The sequence below is a fragment of the Manis pentadactyla genome, chromosome 12, assembly GCF_030020395.1.
Source record: "Manis pentadactyla isolate mManPen7 chromosome 12, mManPen7.hap1, whole genome shotgun sequence".
NCBI lineage: Eukaryota > Metazoa > Chordata > Mammalia > Pholidota > Manidae > Manis > Manis pentadactyla.
In genome coordinates, this window is record NC_080030.1 from 64981958 (window position 1) to 65001260 (window position 19303).

The window sequence follows — 19303 nt, forward strand, 5'->3', positions numbered from 1 at the left end:
AATTCCTGACAATTACAAAATATGTAATAGTTCATAAAGCCCTTTCAGTTGATAGCATTTATCTTTACAAATTTACTGTGATTTGGGTAGGAGTAATTATCTTCACTTTAAAGATAAAGATTTAAGTGAGTGCTTGGGGGCACATAACAGCTGAGAATGGGACTGGAAGCTAGGTATTCTCTTTCCATCCTTAGTATACTGAAAGACTATTTCTGCTTTTCTTTCTTGCCATTACAGTAAATTCCTGGAATGTTATCAAAGGTTTTGTATCACATTTGGGATTAAACCTAAATCCTTTAGTCTCTTTTCTTTTTATATTATTCATTCAACAGAAGTTTTTGAGTTCTTGCTTTGAGTCTTCTATTGGTTGTAGATGCCTCCCTTTGATTTTTATTCTCCAGAATCTTTCCTCTGTTCTTCCCAGAAAATTTACTCCTTCATCTTCTTCCTATCTCCAACTGAATATTCTAGGAATACTCTGATGTGAATGATAATCAAAGCAAAACCCACCTGTGCTTCACTGCCAGTCTTAGTTGCTAATGAGGTATCTTGCTTCTCTGTAACAAATCTTTAAGAGGGGGTAAAGCAAGCATTCTTCAAAGTTCAGTTCATTTCCTTTGTGTCTTATAAGTTATGCAGGAGACCATATGAACATTTAAACAATCTATTATTCTGAAAGTTATTTATATTTTCAGGCCCACATTGTGTAACTCTGATTTCAATGATGTTTTTTAAAGTAGGGAGGAAGGTTTCTTTTTTAGCCACTTGGCATATTGTCTATGTTATTTTAATACTTGTCAGAAAATGTGAAAGACAGAGGAATTACTGAAGGCCTGAATTAGAATCAGGAGACTGAGAAAAGAAAGATGACAATGAGGCAAGATAAATGGAGAAAGAGGTACAAAACAGGACATGCCAAGGTTTTGAAAATGATGGAAGGGGAGAAAAAGGCAAGATTCAAAGCTGACTCTTAGAAATGTGTTGGCTGGGAGAATGCTGCTGCCTTCAGCAGAGCAAAAAAAATTGTCAGGAAGGAGCTGGTGCCTGGTTTCATTTGGAAATGTGGTATGCAAGTTGTAAGCGAGACATACAAGTGGGAAAGATCAGAAAACACTCGGGAAAGATCAGAAAACACTCGGAAAAGGGAAACACAATGATAATTGGTGCAAGACAAATTGGGGATTGCTAGGATTTTAGAGATCAATTTCTTTTTCTTCATTTGGCTTTATTGTGCTTCACTGTAACCTGTTTCTACTTGACATATAAATCTAGCTGTTTCTTTGTTGATTTCATTACTGTAATGTAAATTGCATGAGATTTACTGTTTACTACAGTAGCCTGTGAGATAAAATGAACTTTTTTGGAGGCCAATGGAAGAAACCACCACTGTAAACTCTTTGGCCCAGAGGAATAGAAGGAAAGAGGCTAGGACATATTTTAGCATCAAAATAACCAGGATGATTCATTGATGAATGCTATCAAGTGTTGCAAATGTTGACAAATGGTAGGAAAAACATTGTTTGCCTTCTGGTCAGTTCATAGAACCCTAAACAGAGGTATACACAAATAGGCAGAGATGACAAAGTAAAGTAAAATTTGTACTTGCTTAATCTTTGCCTCATTGGAGGGATTTACCTTTGGTCCTCTGACAGCAAGTCAGCAATGTTATCACTGTCTTTGCAATTCTTAAGCCTTTTCTCTTTGCCTTAGCTTTTCTATCTGTGATATGGGTATGTTTATGTCTACTGACCTATGGAGGCACAGGGAGGCCTAATTATTTTAAATAAGTAAAGTGCCATATCAGTTTAATAACTGTAATTGAACAGTATTAATAACAGTAGAATTTAGAGATTACCAAGTAAGAGAAAAATGCTTTTAGAATAAATATTCTTTGCTAAAATATATTTCCTGTTGTGAGCTTACTTTTTATGTAAACCTTTTAATCATGAACACTGAGTTCAGCAAACCTAAAACTTCTTTTTTTAAATACTTGTTGGCAGTGATGCATTGTAATATAAAATTGTACCTTGGCTATTAATCACAAAGCCACTAGTCAACATACTCTCTTTTGGAGACAGAGCTGGAAAAGACCAGGAGGTGACATTTCAAAAGGCAGCTCACAGAAAGCTAAGCCTAAATATTTAGAAGAACTCATTGAAAGACATGAAAGAATTTGTGTGGGCCTATGAAAATAGTGTGCATATCCATTATCTCTGCAGGTAAAAAGTTCAAGGGTACTTATCTCCAGTTGCACAAAAGAAATTTAGAGCACAACCAACCATAGGCCAAATTCAAAGAACCGCCTTCCTCCCATGCAGACTTAGTTGGAGCCAGCAGTCCAGTTGGGTGAGTTTGAGGTGTTCGATCTGGCCTAAAATTGCTGAGTGGACTCTGAGCTTTTCTGTTTTCCTGATTAGGAAAACACAGCCCTTTGTAGGCATACTTCATCCTTTTGCCTGAAAGGTCACAAAGTGTTGGTATAGAGAGCTTCCTGCAGGGAAGTACGCATCTCAATGAATGAAATGAGACTGATGTCCTAAATCACTGCATATCTTCACTTCCTTACCTCACTCAGCAAATGTATTTTCTCAGGGCCCTAGAGTCCTATTTTCCATGTTTCTCTCAAAGCTGTTTCAGAACCAGATCTTTAATATTTTAGACCCGAGAACACATTAACATATGCTAAAAAACGAATGTGAAATTCAATTGTTACAATGCTACCATAGTAAACAAAATGTTCCTTTAGCAAGGAAAACAGTAAAAATGGTCCTAAAAACAATAAAAAATGGGATGTAAGTTCCATTTGGTAAACTGTTTTGTCTTTTGCTCTTGCCTATTTTTGCCAACTCTCTGTGAGGGCAATATCTTGTGAGATCTGAAGAAACACATGCTGATTATTTGCTAAGACCAGGATCTTGCTATTAAAAAGTCTTCTAATAATATAAGCCACCACCAATATTATACAGATAAACTATGAAGCATTGTAAAGACTGAGGGCTTTCGAGTCAGAAGACCTAGGCTCAGGCTGTGGCTGTGCCCTCCTTACCAGAATCTTGCCCATAAGCAAGTCCCAACTGCTCTGAGCCTTACTTTTTTCTTCTTTAAAGTGGAGACAATAAAACAATCCTAATTTTGTAAGCTTATTGAGAGAATCAGGGTGTCATATGTGTGTAATACATAGATGCATGTAATTAAAGATACATTATATACATTATGGACAGATTTGGAATCTCAACTCTTTTTGAAAGGGATTTATACAATGAAAATTATTTGAATTATACTTTAAGTTGCATATTTAGTTTCTTGACTGAGAACATGAGAACTTTGAATTAGAATTATAGATTTTGATGTGGAATGACATAAGCATGGAAGTCATCAGCAGAAGCTGAAGAGAGTTGAGGTAGGTCTATGGAAACCCTTTAAATGCTCACTAATAGGTTAACTGTGGTCTGATAAGCAATAGGAGTAGCCTGTGACATAACGTAGGAAAAAGAGAAGATATTTTATATTAAAAAAATACTAATTGGAACTGAGTTTCTGTATTTCACATGTCATTGGGAATCACTGGTATGTTATCTGAAAGCAGAGAGAGAGGTTGGGAGTGGCCTGGTTCATGGTCTATGAGGCTTCTACCTGTATGTAAGTGAAAGGAAGCATCCAATGGAGTGAACAAGAAAGGGTCCCTCCTCTGGGATAAGGTGGTTGGGGGGTAGGGTACAGTCAACACTTAGTGGAAAGATTACATTGGAGAGGAAACACTTTGTAGTTCCTCTCGGATTTGTATGGCATTGCAAGGAGACAAAAGGGTAATTTCTAGCATAGCCAAGATATGGAAACAACCTAAGGATCCATCAATAGATGAGTGGATGAAGATGTGGTACATGTACACAGTGGAATATTATTCAGCCATAAGTAGAAAATAAATCCTCCCATTTGCAACAACAGTGGATGGATCTAGTGGGTTTTATGCTCAGTGAAATAAGTCAGGCGGAGAAAGGCAAATACCAAAGATTTCACTCTTTGTGGAGTATAAAAACAAAGCAAAACAGAAGGAACAAAATAGTAGTAGACTCATAGACACCAAGAAGGGACTAGTGGTTACCAAAGGGGAAGGTTTGGGGAAGGCTTGGAGGGGAGGGAAAAGGGAATTGAGGGGCATAATAATTTGCAATCACATTATAGGCATTATAGGTTGGTACAGGGATGGCAGTACAACACAGAGAATACAGTTACTAATTCTGTGACATCTTACTACATTGATGGACAGTGACTAAACTGGAGGGGATGAGGACTTGATAACATAGGTGAATGTTAAATCATTGTGTTGTGTACTTGAAACCAATATAATATTGTATATCAATAATGGTTTAATTAAAAAAAAAAGGATAATTGCTAGTAAAGAAAATTATTGAGGTTCTGGGAGGAAAATGGAAGGATTTTATATTTGATAGTTTGATTTTCCTAGGTTTGATTACAAGGCTTAAGTAACCCAGAAAGGTTTGGAACAGGTCCTGGGACAAATCAAAGGGAGAGGAGTGAAAGTGCTGTTTAGCAGGAGAGCATTCAGCCGTGTTTAGTGGTTTTCTCTGGCTACGCACAGCATTAGAAGTGGAGAAACTGAATCGAGTCTCATTGGGCATGGATTTCAAAGAACCAAGCTTGATGATAATGTAAGTAAGGAAGGAAATGAAGAGCGCTAGTGAGAACACCACTGCCAATACTAATCCTGGAGATAGATGATGAATAGAAAGGTCCAAAGGATGAGAAAGACAAAGGTTCCAGTGAAGGAAAGCTCCTAAATAAGGACACAGAAAAATATCTCCAGGAGACCAAGGTGGGAGGAAAGATACGCCCAGACAGGGAATTTTAAATTTGTGGTTTTGGAGAAACCTCCTTTCCCCACAATAAATGTCCTCCAAAATTAACCTCTTTGATGAAGGAAATTAAGGGTAGATGATGTGAGTGGTGATGAGATGGTGGTAAGTACTAAAAGGTCAAGTAAAGTTAGAGTCAGAGAATTGTGCACCAGATATCTTTAATATTTTCAATAGGTGGGTAAAAGTGTGCAGAACCTTCACCTTAAAGGTGCCTGGGCTCACTTTGTGCTCTGCCATTTGGATGGATCAGATGCATCAGTCTTTGTTTTGTTCTCCCCTGTTAGAATTGCTTTCAATTATATATGACAAGCTTTTCAGTTGAAATTGGAGAGACCAATTATTATAAGCCATAGGTGAGCTAGTTAGATATGATTGGATATGCCTTCTCAGCTGACATCCAGGATGTGCTTAGAATGCACAGCCCAATTAAATGCAGTGGTTTTAATTAGGGTGTAGGCACATTTATGTATGTATGCATTGCATATTTTGGGTGTAGGCACATTTATGTATAGTATGATCATCCAATAGAGAAATATTCCTTGCCTTGTAATTTTTGCTGACATAATCTTTCCATCATTTTGCATTCTTTGGAAATGAAAATCACAAAACTCCTGAGTCTACATATTTTTTAGAATGACAGTAGCAGTTTCAAGAAAGAGAATGCTTAGTGGTTATAGCAGGTTATCCAATGTCCAGTGAATATTTGGAAACTAGCTTTGCTATATCGAGCTCATTAAAACTTTTTAAGATTATTACTGTGTGAATTATGGTGTACCTTTGGTCAATGTGGATCAAAAAAGTAGTCATCTTTAATAAAGGCATACCTATTTTTGTTAAATTCTGTATATCCCTCTATTTATCATTTAGGTTTCAGCTTAAATGCCATTTCTGAAGGGAAATTATTTTCCTAGTTTTTCTTAACGGGGAGAGACGCCACTGGGGTACATTCCCACCACACCCTTTACTCTCCTTATCCAAACTCTCATTATGCTTCAGTGTAATTATTCATGTGAACTGTATTCTGGAGTGTAAGCACCTTGAAGGCAAAGACAGTATCTGCTTGATTCCCGGCCTCATCCCTAGTAACTAACACAGAACCTAACAGAGAGTGGTTACTCAACAAACATGTGTTGAAAGAACCTATCTTGATTATCACAGTTAAGTGATGTGGAACGTGTATTTAGAATCAGGAGACTTAAGCTCTCTTCCCAGGTCAGCCTCTAACTGTTTGATTTAGAGCAAGTCAAGCTGTGTGTTTCTGTCCTTAACTTTAAATTTAGGAGATTAAAGTAGGTGATTGCTAATACTGTGCATAGCTCCATGATTCTGCACAATTCCATATTTCTGAGATTGGTTGACATACCAATGATAGCAATAAAATATTTAAAATGAGCAGATCTGTGAAGGCACAGTGAATGGGAAAAATTGGTGCAAAGGAGGTATTTCCTTCTGGTTGTCACTACTATTATGCATTGATTTTATTAAGCAAGTTTCCAGGGAGATGAGTTGCTGAATAGTGTGTGTGTATGATATATATATAAATATATATAAATATTTATATATATGGTATTTGGAATGACAGTTCCCAATTGGAAAACAGACTGATGAAAAAGACGGGACCTGGGAGAGGGGAATAGGATTGACAGGTTTGGAGCCAAGAGAAATATTGTGCCCCATTCAATTTACTTCCGCGATGAAGGTGTATAGATGTGTGACTATGTGTTTCCCTTTGCCTCTCTGCTCTTGAGAATTCCTTTAACATTAACCTCATTAGTCACAAACGCAGCAACCCATATCCAATTTTCTTTCTGTGTCAGGATTGTTCATGTATACATTAGGCTCCATTGTTGGAAACGTTTACAATTAATTCTATAAACAAACAAACAAAAAATGCAAATCTTGCATTGCTTACCCTGACCACCCCTGCTGACTCTGCAGCTTGACCACCGTCTACTGTACATAAAAATGAACTGAAATTCCCACTTTGGGCCTAATCTAATTTTCAAGTGATAATAGGCATGGAATCCCAGAAGCACTCTATGCCTCTTGACAGCAACATCCTAATTTCCTTTCCTGGTAAATGTTTTAAATAAGATCTTCGCACCAAAGGAAATTAACCTTTAAATTAATTGTAATTATAAAATGCCATCACTGATTTTTGTCTTCAGCCTAATTACTTTCTATTATTTAAACAAACCTCACCTCCTGTGAGCTTTAAGTTTGTTTCTCCTTCACCTGCCACACAATGCCGACCAATCCTAGCGGAGGCCCTTTTGAGTCCGCGCTGCTGCTGGCAGCCTCATCCACAAATTATTAGAACTGCGGGGCTGGCCCCCTGCTGGCGGATGTGCCCGGAGCGCTTTCCGCGGCTCTATGGAAGGCTCCTATGGAGGCTCAGCTGCTTCCGTGCTGCAGGCCTGGTAGCTGTCCTTAGAGATGCAGTGTTTTCTGGTGCTGTTAGGAAGCAGATGGCTAAGCTAGCCTTCTGTTTCTATTGGATGCCACTTCCAAAACTCAAGCACAACTGGCTGGAATGAAGTGGGCGCCCGCCAGCATCATTTATCAAAAGACTAACTTTGAATGAGCAGTCTTCATTCTCCGCGACTCTCAGCTTTGGAGGGCTTTTTAGAGTTCCCTGGGCAGGCTCTTTGTCTTGGTCTCATTTATTCTTTCAAGATGGGATCGCAGCCACTGTATTTTGTGAAGGGGCACATCTATGTCCTGGTGCTAAAAGCATCCTGTTTGTCTGCCACTTAGCTGCTTTCTTTGTCACGTCATTATCGATGTGAGTACAGAGGGAGATGGTGAGGGAGCAGGCTCAGAGCACCCGCGCCAGGTGGACTGGGTACTGCAGAATTGGAAGCTGAAGTTGAATAATCAAATGTAAGCTTTTTCTTTAATCATTTCTGTGAATGGGACCACTTCTCCTTCCATTCACGCGCTCTGGCTTGCTCTTCCATTGAGGCTGTCTAAAACGACGTGAATATTCTTCCTCTCCTGCAAAACTTCAGTTCACCCACCCAGAAATATTTTCTGCATAAAATGCTTCCTTTATTACACCCCAGTTAAAGGTCCTCCTTTGCTTGTCTTAATATCATTACTTCAACCTTGATTCTTTAGAAACAAGATCCTGGCCATTTGGAATCAACAAGAGGTAAAGAACATATCAATTTCTTCCCCTCACATTTATTTTGGGGGGGGAACATGAAATTTGTTTAAAGATGCTCATGATATGCATGGGTGTGTGAGTGTGAGTGTGTGTGTGTGTGTGTCTGTGCAGGAGTAAGAAGCAGTATGCAGTATGATGGAGGAAACATGAGAAAGCAATCAGAGAAAGTAAGTGATTATTGAGGATTCAGACTATAAACTTTGGCCTGAATATCCAGATTTAAAAAAGTAAAGCTCATATATTTTCTCTTCAGTGACCACAAGAGGGAGGAATTTAACAGTAGGCTTAAAAAGAAACCAGGGCTAGCTAAGTTTGGAAGGCAATGTAAAAACTATGTCTCCCTGTTAGGGAATGCTATAGTCACTGATAGGAACTTGCCTCTGATTGACAGGGAGCCTATGTATATATAGGCATTTATTTCAGGTGTTGATCAATTTATTCAGTCTTTTATTGTTACATATGACAGCACATCTTTTTTTCCTTTAGGAAATGACAAAAGGTGCTTTATTATAAGTGGTTATTCACTTACTTAGAAAACTGGGGTGTCAGGCAATGTCACATTTTCTCAGCAGTTTCTGTGGAGTCCAAAAAGTGTTTGGTGAGCTGATTGATTCATTTATTTCCCAGATACTTATTGGGTACTGCTCCAGGTTAGGGATATGCTGGATGCTGAGGATATAGCTGTGATCAAGATAGGCGGGGCCCCTGATGGCATCTCCTATCCTGAGGCTTTCTATCCTGAGGGGGTCAATCTGTGCTGCACTGGAATCAGAGGTTCAGGAATAAGCAAAGTGACACTGGGCAATTCATTTAATCTTTATGGGTCAAAAGAATTAAGATGTTGAAATAGAGCAGTAGGCAGCAGATTTTCATCATTTAAAACCGTGCAGTATTCTTAGTCCAAAAGAAATGTTAAGCAGAATCAAAAGTTTTAAAATTAAATAAATGCAAAGCTCCTGCACTTTGGGATGTTGGGAAAGGAGCAAGGTAACATCTTTTACCTTGGTCCCACTCAGATTCTGTAGAGCACAGCTAGAGCTGAGAGACATGCAAAGTCGGGGCTCCAGAATCTAATAACATGTCATTTGTTCAGAAATGGGGAAAGAGATAGCAAGTTTTGGTTTCATGGGAGACTGGCAGACATGGACAAGATAATATTTGACTCAGTTACCTTGAAAATCACAAAACAAGTGTTACAAAGAGATAATGAAAGCATAACACACTAACAATTACTACTCTTTCATTTGGTTGCTTGAGTACGATAATTGAAAAGTAAAACAGACACATCATTTTCATAACACTACCATCAACCTGGCACCTAAGAACTTGCACCTTTTCTGAACTGCTAATTGCTTGCCCCTTAGGTTACATTTGAAGAGTGATTTAGAAATAGCAAGAAAGTTGAGGTTACCAAACAGAATGTATAGTACAGCTCTGATGACCAGATAGAAAGAATGATAGATGATAGATAGATATAGATCGATGATAGATAGATAGATAGATAGATGATAGGTAGATAGGTAGATGACAGATAGATACATGACAGATAAAGAGCAGTGAGGGAGGGGAGGAAGAAGGGATGAAGGGAGGGAGGCTAGGAGACATAATATGCTGAAATGTTAACTGAGAGCCAGAATTCAGAATTGTAGGCTCATTTTAATTTTCCTTTTTTGTTTGTTATTTGTTTGTGTTTTCTATACATTCTGCGGTAAACCTACCTTCCTTTCAAACAGGGAGAAACAAGTATTTTTTAAAGGCAGATGATGCCTATCTGCTTCTATCTCTACCCTCCCCTCACAGGTGGGAGTGTGTGTGACTTGTGACTGTGCTCAAAGAATTACATACAAACTCAACGATCCTGACCAACTGGAAAAATGATCAAAACTTGCAGAATGAAGTTCAATACACAGATGTGTAGGCCAGCAGGCTTTAGAAGAAAAATCAAACAAAAATAACAGAAAATTATTAGCCTCAGAGAAGTGAATAATTTCCTGTGGTTTGCTTTCAAATGAAAAATTCTATAAATTGATTGTGACTTTTATCCCAAGGCCAGTTGAATTTGGAGAATTCAGGACAGGTTTTTATGTATTTGTGCTCAGTTGGTGGGTTCATGAGTGTGTGTATCTACACACTTAAACATCTAGAATTCATTTTTTCTGTATATTTTTTTCAAAATAACTAACTCCCCTTAGGATATTACAATGACATTCTGTATCCTTCCCCAGATGATGTGAATATTTAGTAACATTTGTAAATACATTGGATCCTTTTTAGAAAAGACAGTGACTGCTTAGAAAATGGACCCATTTTCTAAAGGACTGATGTTTAGTTGTCATATAAGTCTGAAGTGAAAAGTTTATAAGAAAACACAATAAAAATTGAGAAATCATCTGATGATTTTTTTTTTCTGTTCTGGATTAGTGCTGTTTCCCATGGCCTCATGTCTTCCTTTTAATTGTGGCAGCTAATAATGCTAATGAAGCAGAGATGAGGTCTCAGTTCTTTTACTGTAAGTGGACATCTGGCTGTGGTACAGAAGAGCTGAACATTAGTAGAAGACCTACATATATAATAAAAGGCACACCAGACCAGGACCATCAGAAACATTTTATTTCTTTCACAGACTATTATAAAAGAGAACAAGCAGAGAGAATAGAAAAGACTGGAGGTGGTAAGGAAGACTCAGCATGGCTGCAGCAGCCCATACAGCGAGGAGCCTTGCCACAAAGACATCTCGGCAAGGGATGCCTGCTCTCCTGGAGAAAGTCTTTTCTCCTAAGACATATGGCTGCCTTTTCATGAACAAATATATAGAAGTCTGTTGTGACAGCTGCCCCATGCAAACAGGGTTCAAGTGTCAAGGCACACCCTCTGGAGCAGAGTCCCAGCTTTCTTTCTGGGGAGAAACTACTCATCTGAAGGCAGATCACCCCACCCCACAGCAGGAGATGCTGACCTTCTGCCTGGTGGCCATGAGCATAGAGCAGGGGAGGCCCTCCAGCCTCTTATGCTTGGGCATTTGATGGGCCAGTGAACCACAGCTAGCACAAATCTATGCTCCATGGGTGTTTTCAAATTTTCAGGAGCCACATGGTTTGTATGTATGTTCCCTATGGGATGTTACAAAGTGAATTCTCCCCACGCCACCATCACCCAGTTTATATGTTAAAGGTCTAACCTCCAATATGATTGTATTTGGAGATAGGGCTTTTAAAGAGATAATTAATGTTAGAGGGTGACATAAGGATAGGGCCCTAGTCCAATCCTCATAAGAAGAGGAAGAGACACCAGGACATTCACATACAGACAAAAGGCCGTGTGAGGACACAGCGTAGAAGTCAGCTTTCTGCAAGCCAAGGAGAGAGGTTCAGAAGAAACTCAACCTGCCGACACGTTGATCTGGACTTCTAGCCTCTGGAACTATGAGAAAATAAGTTTCTGCTGCTTACGTCACCCAGTATGTGGTATTTCGTTGTTGCAGCCCTAGGTGACTAATATGCAGGAGCAGGAGCATCCACATCATCCTGCTCCGAGGAAGTATTTCTGCTCTGAGAGCTGGTGTTTCCTCCTGGTAGGTGCAGCAGATGGCACTGGTGTTCTGTGAGTTCGCACAGCAGCCCGCCTATCTGACTGTGATTCCGGCTTAGGAAACTAAAGGGTCAGAGAGGTAAACTTCACCAGCCAGGCTCTTTCATCGGGAAAACAAAACCCAACCATCTTTATATTAAAACATCTATCTCTCTCTATATATTAATGGCAGTGGACTCTAGAAAAGTAAAAGAGATACTGTTTAAAAAAAGAAATAAGGAAAAACTATTCTCAGGCATTTGATGTGCCTGCAGTCTAAGCCTGATTTATTGCTATTTTGTGGAGTCTAAGTTTGAGTTTTGCTCACGTGGCTTTGCTGGAGGTTTCTGCCTCTGGGGCTACCTGACTTGCTGCTGAGTCCTGAAGTATCAAAACTGAACACACAGCTGGTCAGCTTCATAATAATATCAAGAGTATTTTAATTTTCCAGTTGCTGTAATTGGGCTGTTATCTCCACAGTCCATTCTCAATGCATTTACAGAATCAGAACTGTCTTCTGTTCCTTGTGAGGGTCTTTAAGAGTGGAAACTTAATGAATCTGGCAAGCAGGTAGCTAGCCCCTCCTCCTGCCAATACACTACTACTCCTACTAGATGCTTCATTACAAATCCATAGTCAGAAAGAATAGACACACAGAGATGCCTGTCCTGTTTACATATACATTGAACTTCTCCTTACTTCAGGCATACTTTTTGAGAGCCTTTTTTTTTAACACCTCTCAGCAAACCAGAATGTTTTTAAAGGATCAAAATCATTTTCTTTATAATATAGTCATAAAAAATAAAACAGATATTTGAAACCTTTTTTACTCTTGAGCATTGGAAGTCAGGTGTTCTACACAGTGTCTGTTGGTGAACATACAGACAAGTGATCATGACAATGATGGTAATGGGGAATATCAATCCAAAACATTATGCTCAATAAATACCCATAAGAAGGTAGAGTGGATACATGGGACAAGCAACATGATTAATTTTTCCTGTTTATGATAAAAAATGCCAAGATATAAATAGTACAGAAGAACAGAGGGACTCTATCTTAAGGCTAAGGCTCCATTTTAAAAACCAGGGAGTTAGGAAGTAAGATTCCTAACATACTGTATTGTAATTAGCAGATAACCTACCCTATCTTAAGGCAGGGCAAGCAGCCCTAAAAGATACATTCCCACTGCTTGAGAGTAACCACTATCTTGGAGAAGAACAAGATTAAGAAATGCCTTGTGTTTAAGTTTATCTTAGAGAAGGTCTAGAGGACTGACTATGGATAATGACATAAGTCTCTCACTGGAGATAGACATCATGAGACCTACATATCAAGCTTATACACCATCTCCCCAACCTTTGCTCCATTCTTGAAATCCTTAAAAGACACAAATCCTAAGCTTTAAGTGCACCTCCTGGTCTGAGGTTGCCCACACTCCCCTTTGAGTGTGTACTTTGCCTTAAATAAAGCTTTCTCGCTGCTCACCTTACTGTGCTTTGTCTCTGTGCTCTTCCAGTGGTATTTTTGTTACTTTGTTATTTCATTCAATTTTCTAGACTTCAGTGCTAGTCTGCTCTCTCTCTGTTCTACTTCAGACAAGTAGGGAAGGGCTACTAAGATCTCTGATTTTGGCTTGCAAGTTCCGTTATGTGGGTGACCTGGACAGGACTGCAGCTGTATGATCCTGCTCTTTAGTAGCCCGCCTGAAAATCTCCTTTCTTTGCTTTGGGAAGTTCTCCAAACATAATATCACTCCATCCAGTGCACTGTGGCTCCCCCAAATCCTGGGGTGCTAGGGACTTAGTTCCTATGCTACGCAGATTCAAGCAGACACAGGACACTAGGTGACTGGCTTCAGGAGTTGTCAAGGGATCTGCCCAATGTCAAGCAGGAGTTCAGTGAGTGTCCCTTTTCTCCCTCTGTCCTTCCTTGCTCTCTGCTGCCTGCACAGCTGCTTCCAGTCACTGCTATTCTTGCTTTAACGAATTCTTTCCTTACCTACCCTCGTCCAACCTGCTCAAGAATTCTTTCTCCATCAGAGCCAAGAACCTTCCCCCGTCCAGGCTGAGGTTTCAACAAGTGTGCAGAGAGATAGATCTCTCCAGATGCAGCTGCCTGGCAACAATAACTCTCTGCTTGTGTTTGAATGACCACAGTAAATAAAACTAACTGGACAGAGAACTGATCCAAATGAGCACTTCCTCCAGCTGTTTGGTAATTACATGAATGTCTAAGGTCTCAGTCTATTTGGATATAAAGATAAACAAGTAGTTCATAACTAACCCACTGAGCAAAAATGCTAAAATTAGAAAGCTTGTTTATGGGAAGTCTGCTTGTGTTTTGTATTAATTAAGGCAGATCAGGGGTTGCGGTCAAAATACATACAAAGAAATAGCACTATTTTTTAGAGTCTTTTGGAAAATAAGTTTATTAGATGATTGAAAATAAACCTTGTCTTCCAAAAGGTATATGTGACTTCATATCCTCTTGCATGTACATGGCTTTGGCCAAAACTTTTGGGCAGAATCCCCTAAAATAAATTCCCTGGAATTCTAATTCTCTGAATTATTAAGATGTCTTTGAAAAAGGGGTATGTGTTCACATGTTTGAGATATTAGATATACTTTCAATTTCTGTCAATTGATGCCTTAACATCTATAAAATGACCATTGGCTGTTCCCAGGTAAATCCTAGCTCACCTAAAACATGTGGAGACAAGATAGCTACAGACCATATTCTCTAACAGTTAACAGTGAACTCAGATTTCACAGAGTGCCATTTTCAAACTTAGCTAGCTAATTCTAAACCCACTTACCCTGCTCCACCCATTCCTTTCCATGGAAACCACAATAAAAGTGTATGCCAGCAGTTCTCCCTCTCCCTCTCCCTCTGCCTCACGACTCACTCGGTGCTTCCCAAGTGGCCTTGTGTGGTATGCTGTGTTCACCCCAGGGACCTGGGAGTATAATAATACTGTAAAACTGTTTCTGGTTTCTCTCTTTGATTTGTGTCTGGCCTTACTATGCCTCACTTAATGTAATATAGATTAAAACAAAACCATGGACTAGGAAAATGTTATTGCAAGACTCACAGAGATGTTAGTATGTAAATGTGCATTCTAGATTTTCAGTGTCAAACTTACTTAGTTTGATAATCTTTTTTCTTTGAGCAATATATATTATGGAACTAGCATTTCTGGGATCATCTTTGGGAGGCACTGTTCTGGAGAAATACTGATTGTCTGGGAGACTTAGTGTGTTAGTATTTTTTGGAGATAAAAATGCACTGGCATCATTGTGAAATGAAGTCAAACATTATAGTCTAAGGGAAGCTCAACTCCCACATGAAATTTAACCTGTAGACTTACCTTTCATCAAAGATTTAGCACAAAGACAGTGAATGGTTACATCTGAATGAACTTAGTTTGTGGAGTCTATATATTTAAAAATACATATATCTATTACTCCTCTTAATCTTTGAATAAATCTTTTATGAGCAAGATAAATGCTTACTAGATGTCTTCTCTTGTATATTCATTAGGCACCTCAATCTGAATCTGTCCATATTGAACCAATCATCACATCCCCATTCTACTTTCCTCCGGTGACATTTCCATTGACCCATTCACTTGTATTAGACACCCAGGAGTCTATCAGTCTCTTCCTTGTCCCTTACACAGTATTCATCCACAGCCCATTAATCACTTTGTTTTAGCATCATCTCTCACTTCATAACAATGCTCTCCATTTCCAATACTGGTCTTAGTCCAGACCCTCATCATCTTGTATTTCAGTCATTTTCATGGTGTCTTAACAGTCTCCCTTTCCCTAATCTGCACCCCCCTCTGAAATCTTTCATTCATATTGATTTCAGTGATTTTCTGAAGTGCATTTTTGATCATGGTGTTCTCTTTTTATAAACTACTTGCCAACAGATTTGCTATCATGCTACAAAAAATAAAGTGCAAACTTCTAGCTCAGTCATAACCATTTTTCTACTGTCCCATCCATTCTTTCTTTTCCAATCTTCTCTGGGTTCCCTCCTTTAGCCCAGGATGCCATTCAGTCATATTGGTTTTGCTGTCTGGCCTCCCACATGGCAGGCTGTGTGATGCCATCGTACTTTTTACACCTTTTGCCAGGGGTCATCTTATTCCCGTTTTAGCTAACCAACAGCCCTCTATTCATCTTTCAAGACCAAGCCCCAGAGTGCCTCTCTCTTTGAAGCCCTTCCTGGTTCCTTTCCTATCTCCCACCAACTATACACTCTATACAGTTTTAGTATATTTATTTGTTCATGCTTATTTTTCCCTACTGGATGGTAAATTCCTAGAGGTAAAAGATTGTGTATTACTAATCTTAAAATCTCCAAAACCTGACATAGCATTTGATACATTGAGGAATGTTTTACAAGTCCTTTTGTAGTGTAAGGATCATCATTTGCTTTTAGGCACAAAATCATATAAACTATGCATTGTTTTTACTATTCCTGATTTTACTTTATGTATTAATATGACTGAAAAAGTGTCTCCTCTGAATTAATCACCTGACATTGCCTCCTGCTTTCTAATATGATTGGAAAGTAAAGAAGAAACACATACTTATCTTTGGGTAGTTTCCTTAAATCATCCTGTAACAGAGCTGTGGATTCTCATCTTTTTCCCTCACTGTCTCAAAATCCTAATCATTATGAGTATTTTTGGAAACCAAAAAAAAAAAAAAAGATTCCCATCTCTGATTTTTCTTCAGAGTAAATAGAGTTGTGGGGGCAAGTATCCATGTCAGTACCCAGAGAGAACAGAAGTACTTTTTCCAGTCCTCCTATTTCAGATCCTTAGGGAGCAAGGAAGAAGTGGAATCTTCCACCTGCCATTTTATAACAGTAGACAATGGAGTTCCTTAGGCTTGGGAGAGTGCACCACTGTCTAAACTCTGGACCATGCTGTAAAACTCAAGCTGCGACTGTAACATAGAATTCTAGCTATTCGTACCAAATTGTAGGAATAAAAAGGAAATATGAATATTTGATTTTATGATGACAAATTTCATGGATTCACCTTAAGTCAGTTCTTGTGAGAAGTTTAGGAACTGTTAATTGTTGGGATACGTAGTCCTGGGTGAAACTGATTATTTATCAATGCCTAATAATTGGTTTATAAAAAGAAAACAGTCAAGTTAGCCGCATTTAAAAATCACTTCCATCTCCAATTTCTTCTCTATTTTTTCTATTATTATTATTATTATAAGAAGAATAGATCTTAAATATACCTTTAAATGAAAAGAAAGAAATTTGTTTGCAAAATGGGTGCTTTCCATTGTCTTCAAGATGCTGGGTACTTTAACGAAAACCACTAGCACAATAGGTTCACAAGGCTAATTCCCTGTTCTAATGACATGTTGGGGGATATTGTCTGAGAAGTAGGAAGGCTAGGGAGGAGGCAGTAAAGAAGATGCCTTGAACTTGAAAGGAACAGAATAGATTTTTGATACTTACAGCTGTCCTCTTCTTCAGTTATACATTTCACAACATAACAGGCGTAGATGAACCCTGCCAGCTGAAACAAAACAAAGATGCTTTAGACATGAGGCAATGGCAACAGTATTGGACCTCACTGGGGAGGGCGGCTTTTCAAAGGCGGGCAGTCTATGAATAGACTCAGTATTCTGAAACGGTTTATCAGGCAGAATCTTGACCCCAGGGTGGATTCTTGATTCAAGTGATGTATTTCTGTCCTGTAAAGAAATTATTGCTCTGTTTTTCTTGGATAGACAGTCTAAAACAAGTTAGTTTAAGTGTAGGGGAAACAAAGAATTATGGACATTCATGAATGAAATGATATTTGCATTTGTGCCAATCAACTTCTAATTTACTTTCATTAGCCAAGACCCATAGAGTCTATAACTGGAACTTCAACTGACTACCAGAAAAATGTTTTGAGGGGAAAAATATTAAGGAAATTCCATAGTATGTTGCATCAATGTTTTGTAAGTGAGAAAAACTCTTATTTTGACAGGAACATGCCAAGGATCATTAGGATGACATGTTACAGAGAGTGACAGGGTGGACAACTGTAGGTAAGGAGTGTCGCAGGGCATTGAACACACCGCATCATCCTTTCTGAACATGCTACACAAATGTGCCTGTGGTCAAGGAAGTCTTTGTTCCTTTTCTTTTTTTTTTTTTTCAGAAAAACCACTCAGATGGCATTCTCCCCCTCTTACCCCCTGAGGGAAGAGAAGAACAATCATCATGGGCAATCAGCAGTTGTGGATGCAACACCAAGAGCCCCTTCAAGCTCAGGAAAGCACGTTCTTGTGGTTTCAGCTTCTCTACATGTTAAGAGAAACCTCCTGGTAATGAACCACAGAAATGACCCCTGAAAGGCTAGTCTTCAGGGAACTCCCTGCTTATTGAAATCACTACCTGTTAAGAAGCACAGCAAAGTCATTTGATATCTACCCCTCAAACTGAATGATTTTGTATTTCTTCCTATCAGTATAATATTTATGTAGTCAAATTATGGGAACTGATAGAAGGAAGCAAACTAATATAATTTTCTGATCATTGGAAAAATTTCCCTCTCAAATAATCCAGTTTGGGGTAATCCTTAAAGGTAAATCCTCAGAACGGTGATAAAGATGATTCATGCTGACATTCCAGAAAGGCATTGATCTGTCCGAGAACTGATCCCGCATGATAATTAATATTTACCATGGGAAGGGGATTCTACAAAAGGGTGAAGACTTTTATCAGGAAGCTAAGGCACAGGGCAAAGAGGAGCTGCTGTGATAAGCCTAATGAAGTTGCTTTTCATTAGCTGACAGAGATCTTTCTGGAAGGAGCAAGTGACACATTTTAAGTCAGAGGATACACTGATAGGTGTTGAATGAACACAGAGTATTTAGAGACAAAAAGGGGCCCAGTTATAAGAAGTTTTAGAGAATATCTAATTTGGGTTTGAGAGAGAAAGCACATTCTGGTAGATTACAGCTCTCTTGCAGGGCATAAAACCGTTGTTATTCTGGCCCAGAAATAGTGACCCTGGTGACAGGAAGAGGAATGGCTGGGGAAGAAGACCTGAGCTCCATTGTTTTTCAAGGGCTTTTGTTTTCAGATCTTGGATGAAAAGGAATGTGTATCCCCTGCCTTCCCACCCACAAATATAGTAGATGAACCAGTACACATAGTAGAGAGCTAAATAAGAATACCACTGATGTGATATTAGCAGAGTCAGTTTTCTTTTTTTTTACTATTTCAGAAAAATCATCAATTCTGCATTTTTCTCTTTGAATTATATGTTGCTATTGGCAAGAAAATAGTGATAATGAGAACTATTTCTTCATAGAATTAAATAATCAAGATCATTGTTTTTATGGGGCTTGTCTTTAGAGTTCGGAGTACTATTAAAAACCAGGGTCTCCTATTTGGCTTTAGCAAAGATTTTGATTCGACCAAATAAAATCACAGAGTGATTTGAGCATTTTCACAGGTACTGAAAAAACAGACTAAGCTAATACTTCTCAATCCTTTATCCTCCAGGATCCATGAAAGTGCTCTAATCATCCATGGGTACCGTGTCACTGGTGTTTGGATCTGTGGCTAAGTAAAGAGGCTGTGGCTTTGGATGTGTCCCTTGAGAACCGCCTAGAGCTCCTCTCCTTCCTCCGCATAAAGTCCTTCATATCTG

The 19303-nt window shown here is 38.8% G+C and overlaps 1 protein-coding gene and 1 pseudogene across 2 annotated transcripts in view; both read right to left on the reverse strand.

The window, feature by feature from the left end:
• Positions 1-19303, reverse strand: part of NKAIN2 (sodium/potassium transporting ATPase interacting 2) — a 1083024-nt gene that overhangs the window by 10465 nt on the left and 1053256 nt on the right. For both annotated transcript variants that reach the window (XR_005028518.2, XM_036903901.2), the window contains one exon: positions 17110-17170. Coding sequence is in view for 1 of the 2 variants with exons in the window: in XM_036903901.2 (XP_036759796.1) it covers positions 17110-17170 (61 nt within the window). In the remaining variant the exon portion in view is untranslated. The remainder of the gene's footprint in view (positions 1-17109; positions 17171-19303) is intronic.
• On the reverse strand, positions 17808-18008 carry LOC118921834 (small nucleolar RNA U3; annotated as a pseudogene).